At 38.0% G+C, this 12,197-nt stretch overlaps 1 protein-coding gene across 2 annotated transcripts in view; it reads right to left on the reverse strand.

Moving 5' to 3' along the window:
* DOCK1 (dedicator of cytokinesis 1) overlaps positions 1-12,197 on the reverse strand; it is a 536,657-nt gene that overhangs the window by 435,957 nt on the left and 88,503 nt on the right. For both annotated transcript variants that reach the window (XM_089669568.1, XM_089669578.1), the window contains exons 2-4: positions 11,135-11,218; positions 4,382-4,422; positions 1,033-1,088 (exon numbers count right to left, since the gene is read on the reverse strand). In XM_089669568.1, the coding sequence (XP_089525694.1) occupies positions 1,033-1,088; positions 4,382-4,422; positions 11,135-11,218 (181 nt within the window). The remainder of the gene's footprint in view (positions 1-1,032; positions 1,089-4,381; positions 4,423-11,134; positions 11,219-12,197) is intronic.

Raw genomic sequence — 12,197 nt, forward strand, 5'->3', positions numbered from 1 at the left:
CCGGTGATGTCACCACGCACGCTGATGCATGTGGCAGGACTACGTGATAGCACCATCGCCATCTTGAGTGCAGGCAGGCTGGTGAGACACTGGAGACAGAGCTTTTAGCTCTGAGTATTAACAAATGCTGTACATATATATATATATATATATATATATATATATATATATTTATATACTCATTGTGAGTGCGGTTTTTATGGGGGGGGTTTGTTACCTTAATAAATTTGCTAGATGATATTGCACTATGACGAGTATTCTTTTTATTCACATGTACTAATTGGATATGAGAGGATTTTTCTAAGCTGGAGCCTAATTGGTGGAATGCTGGATATATATTGATACGCTGGTTTATCACCAGTACATGGTGAGTGTGAAGTTTGATGGGGTGTTCTGTGCACTGGATATCACATTGGTGAAGGAGGATCTCATTACTTCATTTATTGAGGATCATTGATATATGGACTATATGGGGACTTCCTATATATGATTTTGCACTGATTAATTTTATTGCACATATATGGTGGTGGATATATCAGTTTATTTATTCATTTATTGATTTGGTTTAGGGTTGCGCTATTATTTGTGGTTATTTGGTTTATCACATCTATTATTATTTACAGTGTATTATTATTAATAGCAGCACCTAATGTTTTATACTCATTATATTGGCGCGATGATGTTGGTATAAGAAGCGTCTTGAGTGTTATACTCCTAAAGACACTTCGGGTGACTGACCTAATTGGAACCATTGTTTGACCAACAATTTTCTATCCGTTCCTTCAATTTTCAGTTTGAAAGAATGTTGCGTGGGAGAGTTCCAACAAGTTCAGCAGGAACCTGCAGCAGTTTATTCCATGTATGGCCAGCTTAACACTCATAAATAGGTTTAATTAAATGTTTCCCACAAACATTTGTAGTCAAAAAGGTTCACAGGCTAGAAACCGTGGCCTTCTATTACTGGTAATAAAAACAAGTTTTAACAAACAATGACCATACAGTCCATTTATATGAATTATACATTTAATTTACCCCTTTCCTTCAACTGCAGCTTCCTTAAGGTGAATATAGCTGGAAGGAAATATACCCTAAAAACACAAATAAATAGTAATTAAAACCAATAAAATAATATTCCTATTAAAATACAAAGCACAAATCTTAAAAAAAACACCAACAATAGAAAATTATATGTCCGCTCTACAACATAAGCTATGTAGGACATAAATTATAATTCAGGTGTACTGTATCTGTACTTAAACACATGTGCTACTGCATTAAAAATAAACAAACTGTAAACACTTTTTTTTTTTTTTTTAATTGGTGAAAAAAAACAAAAAAAAAAACTAAACACTTTAGGTGCCTTCCCATCTGCACCCCATAAGGCTTTTTTTTTTTTTAACCAGATCCCTTGCTGAATCGGAGCAAAACAGGATGGATGTCATTTTTGGGAGAGCCTTGTTTGTTCATCCAGCCACCTATATATCAATAGTGGGTCCGATTTTAAAATGGGTTTAAATAGACTTGCATTCATTTATCAGGCTACTTCCATCACAATTTAGGCTTGGGAAATAGAAAAGGAAAATCACCTAATTTTTTTTTATTCTAGACCTGGATGGACTCGAAAGTGAGCAGATGTAAAATGGATGAATGTCCATTTACATCTACCTTCCCAAAGGCATACAAGAAGGTTCTGATCACGTTTGCCTTTCAGATAATCAGGCAGACCAAATCAAAAGCTCCATGTAAGTCTATCAGACCACCCATTTGAAAGGAGCCTTATTATGAATTTCTGAAAAGCTCACTTTTAGCATTTAAATTCCCCAGAGTATTGGCAATCCACTTTTCGATACCACAGCAGAGGCAAATCCCACGCCAGAAGCAGCACAATGAATATCTTGTGAACCCAGCTACAACAAAAATGATAATGCAAAATCCAGAATGATAGAGCAATTTATCAAAAGCTGTGCAACTGCATGTCTCTCTATAAAAGGAGGATATTGTAGACAGTTGGGTCTGCTGGTGTGTAATGACAGTACAAGCAATGCAAATGTCACAGCTTCTCTGTATCTTTACCTTTATCAAAGCCAAATAAGAAGGGGGGTGGGGGAGGCTGAAGTTGCTACCTTGCCCAGGGCCCCATTGTGCCTTAATTCATTGCTGGGGTCCATGAACCATCATACTTTAAGCATCAGAAGGCAGAAGACCAAACCTGTTACAAGTTTAAAATTTAGGTACCTGTATATTTTTATTTTTTTTTTTTTAATTGGGGGGGACAAAAATATGGAATTTGTGCAGATTGTTACAGTTTGCGTATGTAGGTGTATTAGGTAGTGGTGTAATTCCAGCCATAGATGGATCAATGCTTGGCTCGTTCGACAGGGCAAGCTGGGTATACTAAAAATGAGACATCAATTGACTTCAGTACAACCAGCCTGTCGGATTTTTTCCATGTGATTACTGTATGTGGCTATAGTGAGCATTGATCATTGTGTTCTGCCTGGTGGAAAGGATCCCTGCTGGCAGAACACAATAGTGCTGTGGAAGGGGTTCCCGAATTAACACTGACTTTGTTGATGGGGGAATCAAGCGATTTTCTTTCCTGTAACTCGTGGTTGCAGGGAAGAAATTCACATCATCTATGGCTTGCCTAAGACAAGGTAAGGTAACAAAACGCTGCAATTTCATTTTCTGGATACTGCAGCAGAAATCCCCAGACTATTCTTCCAACCTCACATTACCTAAACAATTTTTCCCTAAACACAAATTTTCTGACATGTCTAAGGGCAGAGTGGTGTCATATCTCCGGGTTAGATGAAAAATACATTTTCTCTAAAGAAAATATCTGATTTGCAATCTGTGCCCATCATAGAATCCATAATGTGACTTTTCCCACCTCCCCCATTGCATCACATAAGAGCAGGTTCTAAAATCCCGATTTAGGTTTGCTCAAATGAAACCTCCAATGGAGGGAATATGGCCATTCAAAACCATGTACTTTGGAATGGTTTCATATTGATATGTTAAGGCCTCCTTACTAGAATTTAAAGCAAATCTATGAGTACTGTACCCTTAAAGGACAACTAAAGAATGCTGTATGACAGTCCAAACAAGTTCCAAATTTAGTTTCTATCTAAGTAAATGAAAAAACTTCCTTCACCACCCCTTACTGAGCCAAATCCTCTATGTGTATTTAACATACTCCCCCTCCCAGATACTTCAGCTCACAACGGAAGGTTCCAGCAAAAGGCAGTACAGTTAATTCAGAACTATGTGTGGTCGGGTGCTGACTGATAAGCTATCCAGCTTGGGATAGGCACACCCGGCAACATTTTTTTTATCCCATGGCAAAAAGGCACAGTATACACGAGTGTGACAACTCTGCTCTGAATTCAGGAGCAGTGCGGCATTGTCACCCCATGACAAGAAACTGCATTAGGTGAATTTAACCGGCAGGCTCAACTTGTATTTGAAGAATTTTGCAGGGGGACTAAGAGAAAATTTTAAGTGCAGATGCAATTATGATTAAGTGCTGCAGCAATTTTTTAAAGGGATGCCATAGCTATACTGTACGAGTTCTATTTCTCCACAGTAAAGGTTAGTCTTTACAAATCGATTAGGGACTAGATTATGAACCAAGTTCAAATACAAAAAGTCCGGCTGATCAAAAAAGCCCACCATCGTACAAAGCAGTCCCTCCCTTTGCAAGCCTCATTCAAATCATCAGCTGGGGTCTTGTAGGTCAATAACAAGACATACAATATCAATACATTCCTTATTGTTTACATTAGCCAAATGCGTTTTGACACAATTTGTCAAGCTATTTAACAGTTCAAAATCTCATGTCAAGTTGCACCCTATTTGTGCCTATGGAATTGTTCAAGTTGGCACGATAAACCTGCACCGATTTTAAAAAAGGTTCCTGCACTATTTTTGATGATTTCATGTGTGACTAGCATTGACTTCTGTGCATGAAGTCGCACAGAAGTCCACAAGCCGCACAGCTGAAGTAGCGTGATTTCAAATCCGCATTCAGTGTGAACCAGGGCTTAATTGAGCTATAGGGATATTTCATACATTTGCTTGGATTCCTATTAAAAATGACAATGCCAGATTCTGCAACCTATAAGAATTATAGAATTATATGCAATGATTACCAATAAATTTACATACATATTTTATTTTAGGCCTGGTTCACACCTATGCGTGTTGCAACCTGCTGCGAGAAAAAAATTCACTGACCCTTTCTAAAAACGCAGCGGCTGAAAATACATAGATATGAACGTGTCCCATAGGAAACCATGTTAAATGGACTGTAGTAAGTTTGTGAAAAACACAAAAAATTGCATAGGCGTGAACCAGGCCTTACTGGGAGGTCACGTACCTTTTTAGATTTTTTTCTCAAAACGTATCCTCTGTACCATCCTGTAAAAAAATGTTTAACAAGTCAGTTACTGTATATATACATATAAAAAGTTCAGCTTAAAACAAAATACCAGTAAAGTAGGATTACAGGGTGTGGCCAACTAGGAATTCCATTTTTTAAATTTTTTCTTATTTATTTATTTTTCTTAAATATGATAAACGGCTTGCATTGCAGTTTAAAAGTCAGCTCCCACTCAGTGAAGTGGTGTGCAAGCACTGCTAGAGCATGTTCAACAGTTACACAGTCAAAGTTAAAAGGTACCTAGAGAAACATTTTCCAGTACAACCAATTCTGATCAGGTTGGGGAAGGGGGGGGGGGGGGGGGTTGTTGGTGGGGTCACAGAAAAGAAAAAAATGTCCCTACATTCGTAGCATCACTGGAAAGAAAAAGGTCTCAGGATTGGTGGTGTCACTAGAAGAATAAAATTTCCTTGTGTCAGTAGTGTCACTGAAAAGAAAAAAATGTCTCATATTCCACCAACAGCAAGGCTGCTTTGGAGAAAGAAAGAGCACAATCTTCCTTCCAGCAGCTATTGAGCCCCTACTTCTTCTGACAGGAGTGACACTGCAGTCACTCCTCTCAGTGAGTCACTGGAAAAAACAGGTCGTCCAAAGCTCCCAGCAATTGTCCCAGCCACATATCCACTCTGCACCTGGAGCACATTCCCCTTCTATCCCCCGTCCCCATCCCTGGTTCCAGACACTGGATAATGCAGGATCTGCAAACCCATCATTAATCAGAATTTGTCACTTTATCCACTCAGTGCAAAATAACAGGTTCTCTTGTAAGAACAAACCCTCACCTGCCAATACTCACCTTTACCATGTTCCCATGTCTCTAACATAAACCTTGAGACAGAGAAAAGCCTGCTGTAAATACTACGTGCTCAGCTGTCATACAGACACGCTGACTTCAATCATTTCTGTGCATCTTCTCAGAACAAGCACGCATATTAGGGATGTCAAATGTAGGTCAGAAGTCCTAATCTGCGTACCTGTACCAGGTTATCTAACTACCCACACTCTTCCTACACTTGCTAGAACAAATACAACACACAAAGATCTAAACATTTTTTAGAACGAGTACTTTTATGAACCCGTGCCTTGCCCCAGTCTGGTCACATTTGGCCATTACTTTCTAGCAGGCAACCCTACCAACATATGGGTGTTGACGTGACCTCTGTGCAACCTGTACAGTGGGGTATCAGATCTCCTACTTGCTATCAATGCAAGTTTGCCATTTTTGAGTTCTCTGATTATTACCTCCTCTGTATTGTGCAGCAGAGTAAAAAAGTGACAAAAGTAACAGACAGATTTAAAAATCCATTTCAGGTCCTAGGTACATATTAACCCAGTTCTACTAACATGCAGGACAACAAAGGCTTGATTTTGTATCCCACTAATTCTGCCCACAACAAACTCCACTGTGCTAATTCCTGGAGAAATAATTAACTACGGATTTCTGTACCAAGCATGCTTATGTATTATGTAAGTCATCAGAACTTTATTTTAATAGAATATAATTAATTGTGCATAACAATTATAATGATATACGCAGGACAAAATCAAATGCTGAAAGAGAATTCTAAATATAGAAACAAGTCCCATATGCAGTCTCTCAGGATACCTTACAATGTAGATTAGGTGCATTACAGACATAACATTTGAAAGAACCAAAATAATAAAATCAGAGAAACTGAACTTTTTTGTCTGGCAAGTACCTATAAGGAGTCTATGGGGAGTCTGGGCCTTTCATAAGCCATTGCACCTTTACCGAGAGCTAGCCATGACTAGATTTTTATAAAATCTGAATATCTAGTCTCAGATTAAAATGCAACAGGCTGACAACTCTATTTAGTTTCAGATTATATTCGAATTTAGTTTTACATCATACTCAGCTTGAGAGTCAAGAGCTAAAGTTTTATTTTTTGTGAATGTTTGAATGCTGTGCTCATCTTTTTTATATCAACGTCCCATGCATGAGCACAACAACACACAGCCATTTATGTTAAAAACAGGCTGTACACTACACCTGGGCTGCCTAAGCAGAGGAAATGTGGCTTCAGTTACGCTGAATGCGCTTAGGTGGCCCACATGCAAGAGCCCCAAATCTGGACTTGAAGTGGTTGTAAACCCTTACATATACCCACTGAAGTGACTGGCCTCAGGTGACACACAGAGATTAAACAAATCCTCCTAAATATGTTGTACCTGTCTATCTGCAACCTTCTCTTCAACTTTCATTGAAGGTGCCGAATTTATACAGTATTTCTCAGGTCTGAAAGCAGGGGGTGAGGAGATGAAGTTATATCAGTGAGGAGAGCTCCGAGAGCTGATTGGAGCGAAGGGACCCCCCCCTTTACACAGCATACAGGAACAGAGTTGAGTCTGTCAATCACAGGCTGTGTGCTGGAGGACCCTCCCCTGTCACCTTTTTCCTCTTGGTGTCAGGAAAACTTGTCAGAAGTCACTCATGCAGATAGCAGAGGAACAAGGCAACAGAGAGAAATAACACTTAGTTCTCTGGATTGACACAAGTACACATTGTAGAGGAATATGCTTTGTTCATTTATCATGTCTGAGGTTTATAGCCACTTTACCTGAGAAGTCAGTCATAAGCCTTAAACAAGAGAATGGCAAGCAGGGCGCCCTGCTTGTCGTTCTTTTGCATACCTCTGTGGGATCTCCCTGTCCTTGACAAGTAGCTGCCGGTCTGCTCGTGTACTCTACAGCTTCCATGGTCCCTTTATCTGCACTATCAGATGGACTTGCTGATCGCTGCATCCTGAACACACAGATTACGTGCGGAATCCTGCCCCCCATCCATCTATGGACTGGTTTTATTTCTTTTACTCCCTTATTTAATGTCATTCACATGCTGGTATATCTTATTTCATATAATAATTATTTTCATCTTCTGTGTGAACGCTAAAGGGTTGTTCATAATACCCGATGATCATCTTTTATGATAAGCAAACCTCACATGGGAAGTTTCAAATGTCCTTTTGCAAAATGACCACTATAACATAACACTAAAGCTAACAAAGGCAATGTAGCAGCACCAGTTTTGCTTCTCTATCATCAGTGTAGTTTGTTTCCTACGCTTTCAGCAGCAGTGTGGGTTAAATGTTAGATACTTTTAGAAGACTGAGGTAAAAGTTTGCTTTCTTGTAAAAAGAAACTCTTCTGAATGTTATTTCCAATTTTGGAGAACTGATAAGAAGCACAAGAGTAGGTGTTCAATTCTTTTTCAGAGACCAAGACTGAGGATGGTAAAATATTAGAATCACTGTGTCACTAAGTCCTGCAAAAAGGCTCCACCCAACTTGGCAGACTATGACATGCAGTATACACGCAGCAAAAATAGTTTTTTATAAATATCTTACGGACTGCGCCACAGAACAATAGTTAGACAAACAATACGAAAATCAATATGATCACTCTCGACAGCTGTTACTCTCCATGATATAACCATAACCAATCAGGACTAAAATTCTGGAACAGCGCTAGCCTGCTCTAAAAATCACAAACCACAATATATGTATCTAAAGAAAAACAATTGTGCAATAATTTAGTTTCCACAATGACTAGAAAACTCACATACAAAATATAAATGTGCAAATATATATATATATATATATATATATATATATATATATATATATATATATATATATATATTTTTTTTTTTTTTTTTATTACCCCCAAAAATACAATGTGCTCAAAAAAGAATGAGTGCAGTAAGCATTCAGCTTTCATTGATATAAAGTGCAAAAACTCATCAATTATTCTCAATTCTCAAGTGCATATCAACAAAGTGCCTAATATTATATAACATCCCCTATATTGTGCAATGTTACAATGGCTCAAATAAAGTGATAAATGTTATACTCAAAGCACAAACGTAAAAAACCTTATAACGCTTAAATAATTTCTTATAAATAATAATAATGTCCGTATAATGTATACAACTGTGCATTAGTGCAATCTTCTTGACACCACCAAATGAATTAAATAAACTCACCAGAGCAAAGTGCTGGTCAAATTATAAACCGGCAAAACCGCATGTTGCTCTGGGAGTAATGCTCTGCAGTTCTGTGGTCTTAATGTCTCAGGCTTCTCAGAACATCACACTTGTGTCTCTCATTCACTCAAAAGGAAGCGGGGAGCTTCCATGGTGTAAAAACATCACCTGATTTATGTAAAATCACATAAAAAAAACACTCACATTGTCAAGTGTCACCACTGACACCGCTCCCAGAGGACATCAAGTGACGAAACGCGTACGGAGCTTTGGTAGTGACGTCATCATGCATGGAGGTTATTCTCACTGTTGTGAGACAATCTTGTATATGTTTAAGCCTCTATATTTGTGTCAATGGCGACACTTGAGTGTTTTATGTGATTTTACATAATAAATCAGTTGATGGTTTTACACTGTTATTTATAGGATTACCTAAGAGTTATAAGGTTTTTACATTTTGCACTTTATTTGAGCCATTGTAACATTGTACAATATAGGAGATGTTACATAATATTAGGCACTTTGTTATATATTTACATGATATTTTGCTCTTTGAGTATAATAATTTGCACTAAGGGGATGATATAGAATATTAGACACTTTGTTCATATGCACTTGAGAAGTGAGGGTAATTGATGAGTTTTTGCACTTAATATCAGTGAAAGTTTATTGCCTACTGCACTCATCATACCTTTTTGAGCACATTTTATTTTGGGGGTAACACGCACACACACACACACACACACACACTTATTTATTTATAAAAAAAAATTGTATGTAATTGCTGTAGTCATTGAGGAGATTGGACTTTTGCAAATTGTTTTTTTGGAGGTACATATATTGTGTGTGTTTTAGAGCAAACTATCACGGTTTCATAATTTGTTAGTCCTAAAAATATTTTTTTGCCATAAAAAGGGAATGATCCTTGACATGCAGAAAATTTTATGATGTGATAGAAAATCTAGAAAATTTAGGTGGGCAGTGTGTGCCAGATAAGCAGTGCTCTACTGTGTGGCAATGGCCACGTCTGAGACTTATCTTGAGGAAGAATGGCAGCATGCAACAGGCCACTGTGCCACAAGAGAATGCCCACAATTCAGCAAGCTTTATGGGACCAGAGAAGAAGGAATTAAATAGAAAAATTAAGAGATTTTCTACCGTAAAATGATTGCAGCTCACAGATGGATCACTATTGTATTTTTAAAGAATCATGATAGTAGTTTGTATTATAACTCTCTAGTTAAAAAACTACTGCTCCTTATAAGCTCATCAATACTGTCAAAAGTGCCACACTCTCCATTCTGCTAGGGCGAAAAAAAAAAAATGCAAAACTGATAAAATCAGGTTATTGCTGACATCTCCTTGTATGTTGCCAATAATGGGCTTATCACGTTTGCAATCTCTCTCTTTTTCTGCCTTTTTTCTTTTTGCGTGTGAAATCTCCCAGGATTGAAGGTAATAATAAACAAGGAAGATTTTGCCTTCTGCTCAGTCTGTGGATATCTGAATATGGCTGCTCCAGAACACAACTTCTACAGGGAGTTTTAGGATTATATGGACAACACAACGCTGGCTTAAATTATAACTAATGGCAAAACCTTTGTTTTTTTGGACAGAGTGGAGAGGGATAAGAACACCAATTAAGTTTGTACTGCTTTCTTCGCTCCTGTTAAGGAGATTCACCCTATTTGTGCTGTTTACCATTATCATTGAAAGTAAAAGAAAATCTCACATTTTGGGTTGTCTCCAGAAAAGCAATAGAGGAGAAATCTTATAATGGGGACACTTGTTCTGGTGACCTGGGGGGCCCAAGGGATTTCCTTAATTTGCATGGATTTACTCTTCACTTCCCATTTTGGCTATGGGATAGGAAGTGAAATCTCCCGAACAGGACACAGATGGAAAGAAAAACTGCCAAGGGTTATATTTACATCTTGCAGAAGCAGGTAGCAAGTTTCCCTGCAAAGGGAATCCCCTTATCTCATACTCGCCTTATCTGGACCCCCTCACAGCATCTTGCTCCTCCACAGCCAACGATAATGTTTGGTGCTTCCAAGTATGGGAGAGCTGCTCCCTTTGACAGTGCTCAGGCTAAGCAGCCATTCACAAAGCCTAAGCACAGTCATATGACCACTGGAGTGATGTAATCACCCACTTTGGTCACTGACACCACAGATTTCAGATCTGACAGCGAAGAAAAAGAAAAAAAAAAAAGATGCAAGGAACCATGGGTTAAGAGTATAAGGGGGTCCAGGGATGTTGTTTGCAGAGACACGGTCACTTTGGCCTGCTTAAGGTGACAGTGTCTCATTAAACATCTCTACAACAAGTAACCCTTAAACCATGCCTTACTATATCCCTTAACCTGTAACAGTTAATCGTCTCCTCACCATCAAACTTAACCCTTATAAGGTAAACCCTTTACCTCTCCTCTAAAACCATGTCCTAACCTTTACACTTAAAAAAAAAAAACCCCAAAAAAACAAAAGTCCTTACAACCCCTGACCCTATCAGAAACCATAAAACCAGGCACCTACTCTGTACATTCACCCAAGCTGTAAGCGCAGACAACTCCTCATCTGATAGACCTAAGGTCTAGAAGTGCTAAACTAAACTTATTGTTGATTTAGCAAAAGTAGTCAGTTTTCATTTGTATTCATTAGTAAAAGAGGATGTCATTCACTCACCTTCATGTGTCTCTAGAAGGTGCACAGTGTCGCCAATCTGAAGCGCGAGCTCATCGCCTCCTTTTGCCTCATAGTTGTAAATGGCTAAAAAAAAAAAAATATTTCTTTATCAATTGTCTTCAAATCAATAGGCCTACATTTTGAGACCTTAATAAAAACAGAGCAAGGTGTAGTCTACATGAGGCAAAGATGAATTTGCTTTATTCAGCACCGCATTACTTTTATGTAGGTGATCAGTTCAGATATATCCCCTTTTAACATTTGATGAATTCTGCGGTAGATAACTTTTTCCCCTATAAATATACAGCAGTAACAGGTTTCTTAGTTTGCCATATTTTCCACATGCCCTCAAGCTCTCACGCAACAACCTAAAGTGAACCTGCGCAGGCTACAAACATGCCAGTATTTACACATCTTTAACAAGCAGATGCGATGCTGGAGAAAAAAAAGAAATACAATTCTGTACACTTACAAAAAAAACCAAAAAAATAAGAAACATAAAAAGCACTTAAAACCCCAAAACAATATATTTCTGAAAGTAGAGAACCTGCAGGATAAATGGACCGTAGTTGCAAATTTTTGTTGCATAATATTTTAAATCCAAGTTTACAGCCAAAAGAAAAAAAACATTAAATACATTAGGCTCCATGCACACTAGCGTTTCTTTTTAAGATCAAAAAATGCTGGTAAAAATGCTGGATAAAAAAATGCAGCTAATAGCATTTTTAATAGCGTTTTAGTAGTGTTTTAGTGGTGTTCAGAAGCGTTTAGGAGAGTTGGCATTTTATTAGCACTTTTACAGTACATGTAGAGGAAAAGCTAGAAAAAAAAGCTGTTAGATGCGTTTTAGTAGCTTTTAGCAGTGTTTAATATTTTTTCTGCTGAAAAAATTCTCCAAAAAACTCTACAAGAACAAAAAAGCTAAAAACAATTCCAATAGCCTAAAGTAGTGTGCTTGGACACATAGGATAACACTGTGTAGCTTCTATGAGCAGAACAAATTTGCTGATAATAGCTTCAAGGAGCTTAGAAAAAAAGCTAGTGTGCATGGAGCCTTAGCGTC

Source organism: Staurois parvus, unplaced genomic scaffold, assembly GCF_062004578.1.
Source record: "Staurois parvus isolate SC_StPar_1 unplaced genomic scaffold, SC_StPar_1.0 ptg000009l, whole genome shotgun sequence".
Taxonomy (NCBI): Eukaryota; Metazoa; Chordata; class Amphibia; order Anura; family Ranidae; genus Staurois; species Staurois parvus.